General features: G+C 44.0%; 2 protein-coding genes across 2 annotated transcripts; both read left to right on the top strand.

The window, feature by feature from the left end:
* The first annotated feature begins 4821 nt into the window (after nt 1-4821).
* On the top strand, nt 4822-6087 carry LOC137320588 (actin-like protein 7B). The gene has a single exon (XM_067982270.1). It carries the CDS (start codon nt 4822-4824, stop codon nt 6085-6087), a length of 1266 nt encoding a protein of 421 aa, XP_067838371.1.
* A 9806-nt stretch (nt 6088-15893) lies between these two features.
* On the top strand, nt 15894-17135 carry LOC137320586 (actin-like protein 7B). Its single transcript, XM_067982269.1, has one exon. It carries the CDS (start codon nt 15894-15896, stop codon nt 17133-17135), a length of 1242 nt encoding a protein of 413 aa, XP_067838370.1.
* The last annotated feature ends 500 nt before the right edge of the window (nt 17136-17635 follow it).

The following is a 17635-nucleotide window of genomic DNA, read 5'->3' as shown; positions in this document are numbered from 1 at the left end:
GGCTGATCTGATCCCAACCACAAATCTAAAGAACACAAGAAGTCGGAGCAGGACCCGGCCACATAGCCCCTGGGACCTCTCCGCCACCCACAGGGCATTGACCGATCCGAACTCAGCTTCATGTCCAATTTCCTGCCCGCTCCCCATAACCCCTAATTCCCTTTACTTCTAGGAAACTGTCTATTTCTGTTTTAAATTTATCTAATGATGTAGCTTCCACAGCTTCCTGGGGCAGCAAATTCCACAGACCTACCACCCTCTGAGTGAAGAAGTTTCTCCTCATCTCAGTTTTGAAAGAGCAGCCCCTTATTCTAAGATTATGCCCCCTAGTTCTAGTTTCACCCATCTTTGGGAACATCCTTACTGCATCCACCCGATCAAGACCCTTCACAATCTTATATGTTTCAATAAGATCGCCTCTCATTCTTCTGAACTCCAATGAGTAGAGTCCCAATCTACTCAACCTCTCCTCATATGTCCGCCCCCTCATCCCCGGGATTAACCGAGTGAACCTTCTTTGTACTGCCTCGAGAGCAAGTATGTCTTTTCTTAAGTATGGAGACCAAAACTGTATGCAGTATTCCAGGTGCGGTCTCACCAATACCTTATATAACTGCAGCAATACCTCCTTGTTTTTATATTCTATCCCCCTAGCAATAAAAGCCAACATTCCGTTGGCTTTCTTGATCACCTGCTGCACCTGCATACCAACTTTTTGATTTTCTTGCACTAGGACCCCCAGATCCCTTTGTACTGCAGTACTTTCCAGTCTCTCGCCATTAAGAAAATAACTTGCTCTCTGATTTTTCCTGCCAAAGTGCATAACCTCACATTTTCCAATATTATATTGCATCTGCCAAATCTCCGCCCACTCACCCAGCCTGTCTATATCCTCTTGCAGGTTTTTTATGTCCTCCTCACTCTCTACTTTCCCTCCCATCTTTGTATCATCTGCAAATTTTGATATGTTGCACTCGGTCCCCTCCTCCAAATCGTTAATATAGATTGTAAAGAGTTGGGGACCCAGCACCGACCCCTGTGGAACACCACTGGTTACTGGTTGCCAGTCCGAAAATGAACCATTTATCCCAACTCTCTGCTTCCTGTTTGATAACCAATCCTCCACCCATGCCAGAATATTACCCCCAATCCCGTGATTTTTTATCTTAAGTAATAATCTTTTATGTGGCACCTTGTTGAATGCCTTCTGGAAGTCTAAATACACTACGTCCACTGGTTCCCCTTTATCCACCCTATACGTTATATCCTCGAAGAACTCAAGCAAATTTGTCAGACATGACTTCCCCTTCATAAAGCCATGCTGACTTTGTCCTATTAAATTATGCTTATCTAAATGTTCCGTTACTGTCTCCTTAATAATAGACTCCAAAATTTTACCCACCACAGATGTTAAGCTAACTGGCCTATAATTTCCAGCCTTCTACCTACTACCCTTTTTAAATAACGGTGTTACATTAGCAGTTTTCCAATCTGCCGGGACCTCTCCTGAGTCCAGGGAATTTTGGAAAACTATCACCAAAGCATCCACAATCCCTACTGCCACTTCCCTCAAGACCCTAGGATGGAAGCCATCAGGTTGAGCTTGTGCACAGAGTGGGGAGTTCCAACCTTATGGTTCCAGTAAACTTATGGTTCCAGTAACTTTTCCACATTATTGCTAATTACGAAATAGTGTAGAGTACGATTGTTGCATTAATAAAAAATGTAATTTGGATAAAATTTAGAGGGTTATTAGGACTCATGGTTATTCATAGAGAAAACTGGATCTGAAACTTGGACAGTATTGTATTATGTTAAAAGGGAAATGGTATGAATTGATAATTGAATCTAATTTGTGTGTTAATTTAATTACAAAAGGTAAATTTTCAAAACAAATTCTAATTTTCTGAATTTGAGGATATATTTGTTTTATTAAAAGTGCATTCATAAAAAGCATCTGCTGATTTAGGTATTGACATTCTAAGCTTCCCCAGTAACCTAATGGTTAAAGGAACTGTCAATTGTTGCACTACACCATACAGAGCAGAAAGGTCTATGCTTCCTAAGTTAGCTGATTGCAGCTGGGGCAGCAGTTGAAGCACTGCAATTGGCCCTGGGCCAGGATTCCTAATCCTGAGTGCAACTGTGATGCTCTCCACAGCCAAACTGCCGCCTGACGTTCACTCTTTAGACTCGCAGTTTCATGAATTTATCATCATAACCCATCGACTTGTTTTCTGATCATTTCTCTGCAAGAGTTTCATTTAATACTCTTATGTTTTCCTTGTTGCCATACTTATGGTTTTATACTTATCCAGATTTAACTCTGGCACCCAATTGATCCAGTTACCTTTCCAATAACAATTTGCATTTATAAAGTGTCTTTTAACAGAGAACAACCTCCCAAGGTGTTTCACAGAGGGTGTAAGGGGAAAAAAATGGATACCGAGCCAAATAAGGAGATAGTAGGAGGGGTTACCAAAAGCATGGTCAAAATTTTGAGGGTTTTAGAGGAAGGTGGATGGGTTTAGGGTCCAGAGTGTGGGACCCAGGTGCCTGCAGATGGGGTTGCCTATAACAGTGAAAAAAGGGGGTTGCACAAGAGGCTGGAGTCAGAGAAATGGAGAGTTTCAGAGGGAGGGAGGGAGGGTGATGTGGTTGTAGCACTGGCTAAAGATGGGGAGGAGTCAGGTAGAGAATTGTAAAATCTCAGGCAGTGGGGGTGGTGAGGATGAGGTGATGGGCAAGCAGGATTTGGTGCAGGATAGAATACAGGCAACAGAGTTTTGGGTGAGCTGAAGTTTGTGGAGGATGGAAAGCTAGCCAGGAGAGCTTTGAAATAGTCAGGTTTAGAGGTGACAATGGCACGGAGGAGGATTTCAGTGGTAGGTAGGCATCGCAATGTGGTGGTGCAGGAGTGGGAAGAGAAGCTGTTCGTTGAAATGGAACCAAGTGAGGATAGTTCCACCGAGCTGAATAAGAGAGGAGAAGCAATAGAGGAGGATGGTGTGGTCAAACCACGCCAAAGGCTGCAGACCTCAAGGAGGATGAGGAGATAAAGCATCACTGTCACACACAATGTCATTTATAATTTTGGTTAGGGCCATTTCAGGGCTGCAGGAGGAGCAGAAACCTGATTAGAGAGATTCAAACAGGGTGGCAAGAGAGAATGGCACAGATCTAAGAGGCAAAAAGACACTCAACAATTTTGGAGAGGAAAGGGAGTTTGGAAGCGGGTCAGTAGTTTGAAGGACAGAGGGGCCATGGGTGTGGTTTTCTGAGGAAGGGTCAATGACAGCAGTTTTGAAAGGGAGGGGTGGGCAGTAACTGAGGAGAGAGAACTATTTACAATGGCAGCCAGGAAGTGAAGTTGGGTCATCAGTTTAGTGGGAATGGAGTCAAGGGAGAAGGATGTGGGTCCCATGGACAAGATGAGCTCATAAAGGGCATGGGGGAGATGGGAGGAAAAAACAATAGAGAGGTAGGAGTTCAAAGCTGCCAGAGGGAAGTTTGGGGTGGTGAACAAAGTGGGAGGCTGCGGGTGCAGTTGAACAGATGGTTTCTTGGTGACAAAGGAATGTTCTGAGCTCCTCGCAAAACAATATAACCAGTGTAAATATGAATCTGGTTGTGTTGTTCCCTTTTGTTTGCTCTGCTTCCTGCAAATTTCAAGATAATACATGCAATACACATCCAAAGTCATTAATATATTCAAAATATCAAGTGCCCCAAGACCAGTTCATCTCATTTGTAACTACTTTTCAGACTCAAAGGTTGGCATTTATGCCATCCTCTGTTTCCTGTTTTTAAAACTAATTAGTATCACATTTATTTGCTATTCTGTGACTGCTATTCTATGGCACTATTTCGAAGAAGAGCAGGGGAGTTCTGCCCAGTGTCCTGGGCCAGTATTTATCCCTCAACCAACATCACTTTAAAAAAAAGCAGATGATCTGGTCATTATCACAATGCTGTTCGTGGGATCTTCCTGTGTGCAAATTGGCTGCTGCCTTTCCTACATTACAACAGTGGCTACACTTCAATAAGTACCTCATTGGCTGTAAAGTGCTTTGGGACATCCTGAGGTTGTGAAAGGCGCTGTATAAATACAAGTATTTCTATCTTACTTACCTTAACTGTTAATTGTGGATGTAATCCTTGTCAAAAACTTTCTGAAAGTCCTGTATACAGCAACTGCAATCCTCTTATCCACTATGTCCAGCAAGTTAGTTCAACATCACTTCCCTTCTCCTGAATCCAGCGTCATAGTACTGTTATATCCTCCAAATGCCCAACCATTAGAGCTCTCAAAATTGTTTCAAAGATTCCTCCCTCTCCCCAACCACCCAACTGGGGAACAAAATAATATGAAGCTCCTATTCCACGCAGATCTGCGGTAAATTCCTTGGACTGAGTCATCTTCAGCAATTCTAATATATTCCTGCCCTCATTAAGTTTAGATATTTACTATCTCAAAACTAGTGTGGACAATAAGTATTGTGTTCAACTTGTGTGGTGTGGGGCAGTTCCTGGCTTCCGACTACATGATGGGACAACTGGTAAAAGCACTACTCCTCGCTGGCACGTCACCTGCTTAATTCATCACTAAACCAACAGGTTGTGGACAGAAGGAGACTCAGTTCAACGTGTAATATGACTTGATAATGCCCCCCCTGTCTGACGCCCATAGTAACAGCAACGACAGGGCTATAAAAGGTAATAATCGGGAGAGAAACAGCATTGTTATCCCATCTAACAACCAAAGGTGGCCACCGAAGAGGGTGGTCTATAGTCGAAGGGAAATAATCAAACAGGACAGCGATGAAGTCATCAAGTTTACATATTAGGAAATGTCCCTTACCAATGGCAGTTCTCTGCAGAAAATTCCCCTCAACCACCACTCAATCGGTGAAATCAGAACCCAGGATGACCTCCTTCACCTCAATGGACAGCCAGATGGCCAACTCGGGGAGGTTGGTGAAGGAGGTCAGGGCACTGATGATTGACCTGGGGACGGGCTACTTCAAGGCGGGGTTCGCTGGTCAACCCAAGCCTTTGGTGACCGTCTCTTCCATCGTGGGCAGGCCGATCCAGCGTAGCGCCAAGACCGGGGACAACCGCCAGGAGAACTTCGTGGGCAGCGAGCTGACCGCCCCCATGGACCTGAGGCTCATCAACCCCCTGAGGCACGGGATCGTGGTGGACTGGAACGGCGCCGAGGCCATCCTGTCCTACATCTTCGAGAAGGAACTGAAGGTCCGTCCCGACGACCACGCCGTGATGGTGGCCGACCCGCCCCTCAGCCCAGTCACCAACCGGGAGAGGATGGCCGAGCTCCTCTTTGAGAGCTTCAGCATCCCGGCCATACACATCACCAGGCAGTCCCTGCTCTCCATATACGCCTATGGGTGCACCACTGGGTTGGTGGTGGAAAGTGGCCACGGGTCCTCCTGCGTGGTCCCCATCCACGAAGGCTACATCATGCCCCACATCACCGGAATCGTTGACTACGGGGGCGGTGACTTAACCAAACACCTGATGAGGCTCATCAACCAGAACGGGTACAAGTTAACCGCGAACGAGTATCACATCGTGGAGCACATCAAGCAGGAGTACTGCTGCGCTGCTGTTGACTTTGATGCAGAGATGCGTGGCGAGGCCAAGGAGTGTGCAGTACATTATGAGCTGCCTGATGGCAAAGTGGTTGTAATAGGTAAGGAGAGAATCAAGTGCCCTGAAGCACTTTTCAACCCATCACTCATGGGTTCTAGAGAGGCTGGCCTCCATACATTAGCTCTGAACATCATGAATAAGTGTGACAGTAGCCTACTGGAGGAAATGTACAAGAACATCCTCCTCTGTGGGGGCTCAACCATGTTTTCTGGTTTCCGCGTTCGTTTCCAGAAAGAATTGAGGAGACTGGCACACGATATGAACCCGCAAGTCCAAGCAATTCCTGAGAGGAAATATTCAGTCTGGTACGGAGGCTCAATCCTGTCCTGTCTCAAATCCTTCCAGCAACTTTGGGTTAGCAAAAAGGATTACGACGAGCGCGGACCGTTAGCTATCTATCGAAAATGTTTCTGAAGCTGTTTTAAACACGTGTGTCTTTTTTTTAAAAAAAAAACGCTTTGCTGATTTCCACCGTTTGAATGTAACTTAATTTAATCGGAGAACCAAAAAAAAAACAGGCTTAAAACTATGGAAACACAATAAAGTCATATAATCCGTGTGATAATTGAATGTAAATGTGGTTAGAATTAGAGTAGGTGTCTTTATCACATGGAATCCCATTGGGTTTTGTTGATTTTGGAGCTTCAGGCCAAAAATTGCTTTGGGTCTGCCTGGTATGGATGATGCTCAGAACATTACACAGCCAGGTGTTCTGCTCACTGTCTGGACGGTCTATATATCAGTTAAATGTTTGCTCTTCTTCTGGCAGTACCCATTGATGCTGATTTAAATACAGAATTTGGACTCTTTTAGTGGGTTTAACTATTCATCATTTATTGTAGTATTTCATTACAGTTTACTTTAATTGTTCTAAAAATTAGAAAAAGGCTCATTGACTCATTGAGTAAATAAACCATATGGTGTCAGACCAGAAAGGCCTTAGGTTCTATCCCAGCCCAATGTGAATTGGCCGATCTCAGTTGGCTGCTACGACTGTGGTGTCACCCATGGCTCAGTGGGTAGCACTCTTACCTCTGAGTCAGAAGGTTGTAGGTTCACAGTCCTGCTCCAGAGACTTGAGCACAGAATCTAGGCTGACACTTCAGTGCCGTACCGAGGGAGTGCTGCACTGTCAGAGGTGCTGTCTTTCCAATGAGACGTTAAACCAAGGCTGTAAATGTTCCCGTGGCCACCATTTTGAAGAAGAGCAGGGGAGGTCTCCAACAGCCATGATCTTATTGAATGGCGAAGCAGGCTCGAGGGGCCGATTGGCCTACTCCTGCTCCTATTTCTTATGTTCTTATGTTCTTATTTGTCCCATTTATTAAAAACAAATTATCTGGTCATTATCACATTGCTGTTTGTGGGAACTTGCTGTGCACAAATTGGCTGCCACGTTTCCCACATTACAACATTAACTGTACTTCATTGGCTGTAAAGCGCTTTGGGACGTCCTGAGGTCGTGAAAGGCGCTATATAAATGCAAGTTCTTTCTTACTTGTGAGGGTTTAGTTTCTCCATAGTAGCTCGTAGCGCAGCACCGACTGTGTCCACTTTATTGCCCGTCTCAGGTGCTGAAGTTGATGAGCCAGATTTTCTGTTCCTAATTGAAATTCAGTGACTCCTGGTTTGAAACATTAGGAATAGGTGCAGCTGTGTTGTCCTCCATGGTTGAATGACCTGATGGCAATCACTGTCAGGCTCACATGTAAAAAAGTAGCCTCCCAGGTGAGGTAAACGAGGACCACTTGTGCATGTACCATATCATTGCCACCATTCAGGAGAGGACGGAGTCATTTCATCTATAAGAATATAGAAGAATTGGAGAAGGTGCAAAAAAGATTCACAAGGATGATACCAGAACTGAGAGGATATACTTATCAGGAAAGGCTGAACAGGCTGGAGGTCTTTTCTCTAGAAAAGAGAAGGCTGAGGGGTGACCTGGTAGAGGTCTTTAAGATAATGAAAGGGTTTGATAGGGTAGACGTAGAGAAAGTGTTTCCACTTGTGGGGGAGTCCAAAACTAGAGAATATGCATTAGAGATAAATATAAAATAGTCACTAATAAATCCAATAAGGAATTCAGGAGAAACTTCTTTACCCAAAGAGTGGTTAGAATGTGGAACTCGCTACCACATGGAGTAGTTGAGGCGAATAATATAGATGCATTTAAGGGGAAGCTAGATAAGTACATGAGGGAGAAAGAAATAGAAGGGATACCCTGATAGGGTGAGATGAAGTAGGGAGGGAGGAGGCTCGTGTGGAGCATTAACACGCTGGAATAGACCAGTTGGGCCAAATGGCCTGTTTCTGTGCTGTAGTTCCGATGTAACTCAATGGTGCTCCTGGCAGAGAACTTCACGCACCTATATTGGAAATTCAGGAGAAAATCACCCACAGTTTTCCTTCCTTCAGTGCCAGAAATGCTAAAGATTGGAAAACTGTCCCAAAGGTAAACAAAAATTAGGAAAAATTAAGAGTAAGTAACATTCCTTAAAGCATATCAAAGAATCATACAACACAGAAGGAGGCCATTTGTCCCATCATGCCTGTGCACATTTTAGCAGAATTCCGGTTATAGAGAGGCGAAATAACATAGCAGTCAAAACTTCCTCTTTTTACTCTATGAGATATCATTTATCCAATCAGTCTGGTTAACCAAAAAACTCATATAACTGATTATGTGTTGATTGCAATGTTGCACTATGCTAAATCATATTAATTCAGAGTGGAAGTTGTTATAACGTGTAATGAAATGATTAGACATACATGGTATGCTGGGAAGTCCAGTCAAAGAGTCAATTTGGATAAATGTTGCTCTGATAAATTGCATTACAGCATGTAAGATTTTGCCTTTTTTTGGTATTTTTATCCATGTGTTCAAATCCCTCCTTGGCCTCGCCCCTCCCTAACCTCCTCCAGCCCTACGACCCTCCGAGATCTCTGGGCACCTTCAACTCTGGCCTCTTGCGCATCCCCGACTTCCTTCGCCCCTCCATAAGCTCTGGAATTCCCTTCCTAAACCTCTCCACCTTTCTATCTCTCTCCCATCCTTTAAGACACTCCTTAAAACCTACCTCTTTGACCAAGTTTTTGGTCACCTGTCCTAATATCTCCTATGTGGCACAGTGTCAAATTTTCTCTGATAATCGCTCCTGTGAAGCGCCTTGGGACGTTTTACTACGTTAAAGGTGCTATATAAATGCAAGTTGTTGTTGTGAGGAAAATGAATTCTAAGAGTGTGTAATATGCATATTACTGCCAAGCAGTGAGTTGATTTATGTAGTATACACTATTTCAATATCGTCATCTGACTATTTTTGTGTGTTATAATGACTTGTAAATAAAAACAACACAGATGTGCAAATGCTACACCCCTTATTGGGTGTCCTTTGTGAAGAGTGTACTGTCACAATCTCCACACCTGAGCCCCTGTTTCCATCCCTTTCCCTGGCTACTTGCTCAGGATCAGACCAACAGTGAACAACCTTAATGGCTTGTTTGATCATGAGCTGAGCTTCAAACCCCGCCACCTAGCCAAGACCTCCTACTTCTACCTTTGAAACATCGCCACTTCAACCCCTACCTCAACCTCCTTTCCCCCCAATCTTATCACCTCCAGACTTAGTTACTCTGAATCACTCCTTGATGGACTCCCACATTCTGTCCTTCACAATTTCGAACTTGTTGAAAACATGTTGAATCCTATCCTGCACTAAGTTCCATTCCCCTATTAACTCTTATCCTCACCAACCTTCATTGGCTCTCCATCTCCCAACACATCCATTTTTAAAATCCTTGTCCTCATCTACAAATCCTTCCTTGGCTTGCCCTTCCCTATCTCTGCAAACTTGCTCAATCCAGTAGTCCAGCATTCGCTCTTCACCCTTCTGACTTTGGCCACCTGTGCAATCTCCTTCTCCCACTGCTCCACTTTTGGCCACAGAGATCTCGTCCCTCTCAGCCCAACACGTCGAAATTCTCTCATCACCCCCACCTTGTCATCTTATCCCCCACCCCCTCCAAAAACCTCCCCAAACCGTACCTGCTTCATCATTCCTTCGGTCACCACCCTTAACTCTTCTCCTACCATTAATCAATGTCTTGTTATTTTCACCTCTGTGAAGTGTTCGGGGATGTTTTATTGTGTTAAAGTTGCTACGTAATAAGTAGTAGTAGTTTATGATTAGCAATGATAAAAACGGATAAGTGAAAATGACTAGATTGTTATTCACAACTTGAGTTTAGTCTCATGGATGGAACTGTTTATCATATAATCTTGGTTAAACCACACTTGAAGTACTGCGTACAGTCCTGATCTCCATATTACAAAAAGGATATAGAGACATTGGAGAAAGTGCAAAAAAATTTACAAGGATGATGCCAGATCAGAGAAGTTATAACTATCGGGAACGACTGAACAGGCTGGGGCTCTTTTCTCTAGAGAAGAGAACGCTGAGAGGTGACCTAATTGAGGTTTTTAAAATTATCAAAGGGTTTGACAGGGTAGATGTGGGGAAGGTGTCTCCATGTGGGCGAATCCAAAATTGGGGCCATAAATATAAGATAGTCACTCATAAATCTAATAAGGAATTCAGGAGAAACTTCTTTACCCAGAGAGTAGTTAGAATGTGGAACTTGCTACCATATGGAGTAGTGGTTGAGGCGAATAGCATAGATGCATTTAAGGGGAAGCTAGATAAGTACATGAGGGAGAAAGGAATAGAAGGATATGCTGATAGGGTGAGATGAAGAGAGGTGGGAGGAGACTCCTGTGGGCATAGACCAGTTGGGCCAAATGGCCTGTTTCTGTGGTGTACATTCTATGAAATTCTATGTATGTAATATCTCACTGCTGGTCATTGTGTAGTCTATTTATCACCTTTGAGTCAGAAGGTTGTTGGTTCCAGAAACTTGCACTCATAATCTAGGCTGCCACTCCAGTGCGGTACTGAGGGAGTGCTGCAGTGTTGGACTCCTCCTGATGAGACGTTGAACCGAGGCCCCGTATAGGTGGACATAAACGATCCCATGGCACGATTTGAAAAAGAGAAGGGTAGTTCTTTTGGTGTCTGGGCCATCATATATCTCTCAACCAACACCATCAAAACAAATTAATCAGTCATGTATCTCATTGCCATTTGTGGGACCTTGTTTTGTGTATTGGCATATGTACCACTTCAAAAGTAATTCACTGGCTGTGAAATGCTTTGGGACATCCCAGGGACACAAAAGTTGTAATATAAATGCAAGTTCTTTCTTGTATGTTCTAAATTGAAGAATATTAATCATATATTTTATAAACATAGTCTTGTATCTTGCATGCACCTCTGATCTACTTCAAGCATCACATTTGATACACAAAGCATACATCATCCTTGCACTTGATTGCCTCAAAATTCATATTCATAAAACTTCAGCAGGAAAAGATTGCCAGTTGAATTGGAAGGTGGTGGGGGATGCGAGTGTGGAGGGTGGAGGGAGATATGTTCAACTGAGAAGAGGGGCAAGAAGACCACCAGTGCGAACTGGATGGAAGTAGGTTAAGAGTGTCAGTGTGAGCTGAGGAGGAGGGGGAGAAGCATTGTGGAGTAAAGTGGGTGTTGAGGGGGGAGAAGACGAGCTCTTTCTTAAACAGTGTGGGAGGGGATTAGTGCCTCATGTCACAGTAACAATCATATTAACAATTTAACAACAAGCTGTGCCAACAGCAAGTACAATATATATCCACAATTTTGTACAACAAATTAGGGAGAATCACGACAGTTTTTGCTCCAATCTTCTACTATATAAGTGATGGACTGTTGAATATACCTGCAACTTAAGGTACGATAAGTGAGACAAGCCCTTGCCCCACTCTGCTTTCAGTCTAGTTATGTTAAAGGCCTCTATCCAGGGCTGTTTTGGAGTTGTCAGCCTTTTTGAAACTGTTAATCGGCTTTTGTTAGTTTCCCAGGTTGGCGTGCACAGGTTAACAACTTTGTTCCAGTGTACATACAGGAAAATCTTACATGAGCACTTTTTTCCAGTGTGAGATTTCAACCCCAGTTCCAGCTGGATAAACAGCTGGTTAAGAATGGGATTGAAGGCTATAAGAGGAAGGATCGTCAGAGAGAACCGAATGCTTTATGGAACAGAATGGTTGTCGTGCTACTGGGATGATGGGTGTACCATCTGTGGAATTCAACAAAGTTGAATAGTGTGGGTTATAGGTTACTCTTACATCCTGGGGTTTCACGTGATTATGTTTGAGAGCCAGGAGGAATTACGAACATATGAAATTGATGGGCAGGAAAAGACCAGCTGGTCCATCAAGTCTGTCCCATACCTCATGATGGCCGGAGCATCCTGACTAAACACTTCTTCTCCCCACACCTCCCCGCAGTCATGTAATCTCTGGGAGAGGCAAAAAAAGAGAAAAAACCCCAGGGCCAATAAGGGGAAAAATACTCTGGAAAATTCCTCTCCGACCCCCTCAGGCAATCGAAACCAGACCATGAGATCGCATGGACTAAGTGTTATCCATAAAAACACTTACCTTCTATAATTCTGCTGTTTTGTCTTCTTGAAGGCTCGTCTGTGGTGGTCTATCCCTCAGAACACTGCATGCGTTCACGGCAGGAAAGTGCACATGGTCTATCCGATACCTTGTTCTGTTTTCTTCTTTGCTCCAACAGGGTACCTTGACTCTAAAATCTGAGGAACAAGATGAGCTGCACCTTTGCAATATTTCAGTTCTCGTATGAAACTCACTCCCATGCACTCTTGCAAATTTCACTTCCGAAAATGAAATATTTTCAATTTATTCATTAAGTAAATTTCTCTGGTCAGAAAGAATTAAACACTAGACTTTTCTATGTCTGTGGGTATATTACAATTTGATTTAAGTTTCCAGGCATCTATTTATTTGATTTACTGTTGTAATTAAGACTACTTTGTTTCATAATAACTGTAGTTGCTTTTGATTTTTTTGTATCAATACTAATTTATTAAAAAAAGAAACATTTGCATTTATGTAACACCTCATCATGGCTCATAAAAAGTGTTTTTATATACGATAAATTAATTTGAAGTGCAGTGGCTGTTATTATGTTGCAACACTGCCCATTTTTAAAAATTCACATTTAAATTTTTCTCTGAAGCTCTCTGGTACCTTACAGAGAGTTCAGGCAAGTATTCCGCCAATGATACTCTTGTAATAAGGTGTGTGAGATCTGTGCTGGTTGACTTGTTTCCTCCCTCAGAAGTGGCTGACCTCTGCACCCCCGCCCCCCCATCTGAGAATCAGGAATTTATCACGGTGGCAAATCATGGCAAATCAGCCAATGTTAAAATGAAATAAAAACAGAAAATGCTGGAAAAGCTCAGCAAGTGAGGCAGCATCTGTGGAGAAAGAAACAGAGTCAACGTTTCAGGTCAAAGACCCCTCATCAGATAATGAAAGGTCATCGACCTGAAACGTTATCTCTCTTTCTTTCTCCACAGACGCTGCCTCACTTGCTGAGCTATTCCAGCATTTTCTGTTTTTATTTCAGATTTCCAGCAACCGCAGTATCTTGCTTTTGTATGAATGTTAAAATGGGCCCGTCTCACCTTGTGATTGCACACTATTGCGCAATTTTATATTTATAATGTGGTTTTTAAAGTGAATGTTAATGCCATTTTTAGATACATCAAACCTCCCCAGTTTTCATTCTTGCTCAATCTTGTTTTGTTTACTCTTAATGTTAAAATCACTATTGGTATGTTGTTGGAGTGATTTTATTGAAATTGCCGAAATTCATACGTAGAATCATAGAATCACGCAGCACAGAAGGAGGCCATTCGGCCCGTCATGCCTGTGAAAGAGTTTTGCTAATTATTTTTGGTGACCAGGGAGAAATTTCAGAGTTTTTCTGCTTGGAAGTTTACTCTGATTTAACCCCAGAATTCCATGGGAGCAGTTGTGCAGCTTTTGCACTCCAGAAAGTCCTAAAACAGCAAGGAATGTCAGGGTCTAACTGTCTACATATCCTACATCAGAAATAACAGTGAAATTGCAAAAAAATATCAGAGGAACATAAAATAAAAACCATGTTTGAGACGGGGACTAATTTCATGGAATCATAGAATGATACAACACAGAAGGAGGCCATTCGGCCCATCGTGCCTGTGCCAGCTCTTTGAGAAGCTGCCCAATTAGTCCCACTCCCCTGTGCTTTCCCTATAGCCCTGCAAATTTTTGTGAAAAACTCAGCCAATCCAAAGACAAACCCTCTCTCAAATATATGGATAATCGTTTTATATGATTCATCATGGTAACTGTGACACAGGATAAGGGGTCGGCCATTCAAGACTGAGATGAGGAGGAATTTCTTCATTCAGATGGTTGTGAGTCTTTGGAATTCTCTACCCCAAAGGGCTGTGGATGCTCAGTCATTGAGTATATTCAAGACTGAGATCTCTAGATTTTTAGATTCTAGGGGAATCAAGGGATAAGGAGATCGGGCGGGAAAGTGCAGTTGAGGTTGAAGATCAGCCGTGATCTGATTGAATGGTGGAGCAGGCTCGAGGGGCCGTATGGCCTATTCCTGCACTTAATTCTTATGTTCCAAGTTACTTTATATAAGAACAGATCATCAGGAAGCTGTAATCAAAGGGATGTTCTGTAAGTTCCCAATTAGGGAAACATACATTGTACCAACTGACACAATAAATAGAAATGCAACTCAACCATACAAAGAAAGATATGGGAAGGAGGTAATTATTCCACATATTATGGCCCAAAGTTTATTTCATGATACCAATCACAAGTTTACAGAGGGTGCAAGGTGGGAGGCCTGCCAGGACAGCATTGGAATAGTCAAGTCTAGAGGTAACAAAAGCATGGATGAGGGTTTCAACAGCAGCAGATGAGCTGAGGAACGGGTGGAGATGGGCAAAGTTACGGAGATGGAAGTCGGCGGTCTTGGTGATGGATGATGGAGCGGATATGTGGTCGGAAGCTCATCTCAGGGTCAAACAGGACGCCAAAGTTACGAACGGTCTGGTTCAGCCTCAGACAGTGGCCAGGGAGAGGGATGGAGTCGGGGGCTCGGGAACGGAGTTTGCAGCGGGGACCAAAGACAATGGCTTCGGTCTTCCCAATATTTAGTTGGAGGAAATTTCTGCTCATTTAGTACTGAATGTTGGACAATGGAATTATTAAACACAATAAAGAACTTTCTGGTCTGCGTAGTTCTATACCACAAATCACAGTACATTTAATTATCAATTGAGCCATTGGGGAGTTCCAATGTTTTGCAGTAGCATAGAATGACTGTAGCCAATCAGTCAGCATTTTGCCTCACCTCCATAAAATAGTCTCAGACAGTTTCAACATCACACCACCACTTTTCAATCTTAAAATTTAAAAAGCATCCTGGGCGGTCTGCTGGACTGCTTTTAAGTTTCCAATGTTTAGAAAATAGTTTATTGTCCTGTCAGCTGTTTTGTAAGTTATTAGTTCCACCAGCAATCAGAGGCTCAGGTGCAGGGCGATTCACGGAGTGACCTCGGGTGCACAAGAGTTCGACTTTCCCTGAGAAGAGTGGTACTGGCAGTATACCTCGATACTGTCCACCTGCATTTCTGTTAAAAATAACGATCCTGTTGTCAAACTGATGGATGTATTTTGTCTCCTCCCCTTAATTCATAATTCAGTTTATCACTAAATTCCTCCTCTGCCATATTATTTATTGTGCATAATTGAAATTATTGGATAATTCGATTTTTTTTTAAGTTGCAAAAAACCACTTGGAACAACGTGGACAATCATTGAAGGGCAATTAAAACTGATGAAAGTCCAGGGCAGTGAATCAAAAGATCCGCACTACAAAAAGACCGGAAACAGATGGAAATCCAACCCTAATTCACTCATGTATCTATCGATACCCACATCTCCATCTGACACATATATGGTTGGGTTTGAGCAAATGGGGAAATGTGTATTTAAAACTGGGTGTATAACAGCGTCATTGCATGTTAACTCGTCACTGAAGGAGCTGAGTGTGAGGGGGAGATGACCTCGCAATGGCCTGTATCTGGTCTCCCTGGAGACAGGCAGCCAACCTGACAAAAAGGTTAAACTTTGTGCAAGAAAACCACTTTGGTATCTCGCTAGCTGCCGCTGTCTGGACATTGGAGCGTATGTGTGTGTGTTTGAGGTTTACAGGAGGGGTAAAGAAACCAAACAAACGAGGATGGTTACCAAGCCAGTAGCCTACTTGCCCAAGAAGGCGGGGACACCACCGCCATCCACAAAAGCCCAAAAGTCGACCTCCAGGTTGTCCCAGAGCGTCAAGTCAATGGACGTGAAACCAGGGAGGGTGCTGAAGGAGATCAGGTCGGTGATGATTGACCTGGGAACGGGCTACTGCAAGGCCGGGTACGCTGGCCAACCCAGACCCTCTGTGGTCCTCTCCTCGGTGGTGGGCAGGCCGATCCAGATGAGCGCCAAGACCGGGGACAACCGCCAGGAGAACTTCGTGGGCGACGAGTTGGCCAAGTCCGAGCCCAAGCTGAAGCTGGTCAAGCCGCTGAGGCACGGCATCGTGGTGGACTGGGAGGGGGTGGAGGCCATCTGGGCCCACATCTTCCACAAGGCCATGAGGATCCTGCCCGAGGAGCACGCCGTGATGGTGGCAGACCCTCCTCTCAGCCCCACCACCAACAGGGAGAAGATGGCAGAGCTCCTCTTCGAGACCTTCAGCACGCCGGCCATGCACATAGCCTACCAATCCATCCTCTCTCTCTACTCTTATGGTCGCACCACCGGTCTGGTGGTAGAGTGTGGGCATGGAGTCACCCATGTGGTCCCGGTCCATGAGGGCTACAACATGCCTCATGTGACTGGCCGGGCTGACTATGGGGGCTCGGACCTCAATGACTACCTGCTCAAACTCCTCAACGAAGCGGGCAACAGGTTCACGGAGAAGGGTCTCCACATCGTGGAAGACATCAAGAAGAAATGCTGCTACACGGCCGTCAACTTCGAGCAAGACATGAACCTTGATGTCAACGAGTACCTGGTGGAGTACGAGCTTCCTGATGGCCATGTCATCGCCATTGGGAAGGAGAGGTTCAGGTGCCCCGAGGCCCTTTTCAACCCATCTTTGATCGGCTCCAAGGAGCCAGGGATCCATTCCTTGGCTTTGCACAGCCTCGACATGTGCGACAGCAACCTGAAGTACGACATGTACAGCAATATCCTCCTGTGTGGAGGCTCCACCTTGTTCGACGGCTTCTCCGACCGCTTGCAGAAAGAAATGAACAAGATGGAACGAGGTATGAACCCTACCGTCCTCTCCATACCCGAGAGGAAGTATTCCGTTTGGCTTGGAGGCTCCATCATGGCTTCTCTCAAATCCTTCCAGCAACTCTGGGTTCGCAAGAGAGATTATGATGAGCGTGGACCATTTGTCATTTATCGCAAGTGCTTCTGAAACTGGTCGTTCCAAGGGTGGTCCCTTTTTTTTGCATATTTTAATTCTTGGGCAGTTTTCGACTTTTTAAGTACATCATCTCATCTAATTATAACGATTTCTACCAACTCTCAACACTGCTATCTTTAAAGTAATAAAGCATTTGCAAACTAAATATTTTGTGTTTCCTAAAATCTCAGCTACCTCCTTTACACACGAATAAGGAAAGTTCTTGGAAGTGGGCAGTTATCTTTATGGACTCTTGCCGTGCATTCAGATGGATTTTCATCCAACCAATGACTAGAGACGAGGCGTAGAATTACTTCATCTGCACGGCTGTGGAATAAGTGCCTTTGTAAGATCTGTGTTTTAACTACGTTAAAAAAAATCGAACCAGTGGGCTCATCGGTCTACAGACATTATTTCAGTTGGCTTATCTGCCTGTATTTATATATATAATTCTACCAGGAATGAGCAAGGTCACGCATAAGATTCAAACTGACTCCAGAGTGGACGGTTTT

The sequence above is a fragment of the Heptranchias perlo genome, chromosome 4 (genome assembly GCF_035084215.1).
Source record: "Heptranchias perlo isolate sHepPer1 chromosome 4, sHepPer1.hap1, whole genome shotgun sequence".
Classification (NCBI taxonomy): domain Eukaryota; kingdom Metazoa; phylum Chordata; class Chondrichthyes; order Hexanchiformes; family Hexanchidae; genus Heptranchias; species Heptranchias perlo.
Note: the sequence above shows the minus strand (reverse complement) of the source record. Positions and strands in the feature narration are given on the sequence as shown.

What these genes read in the sequence shown, in the direction of transcription:
- LOC137320588 (XM_067982270.1), top strand. Translation starts at nt 4,822, where the DNA reads ATGAAGTCATCAAGTTTACATATTAGGAAATGTCCCTTACCAATGGCA.
- LOC137320586 (XM_067982269.1), top strand. Translation starts at nt 15,894, where the DNA reads ATGGTTACCAAGCCAGTAGCCTACTTGCCCAAGAAGGCGGGGACACCA.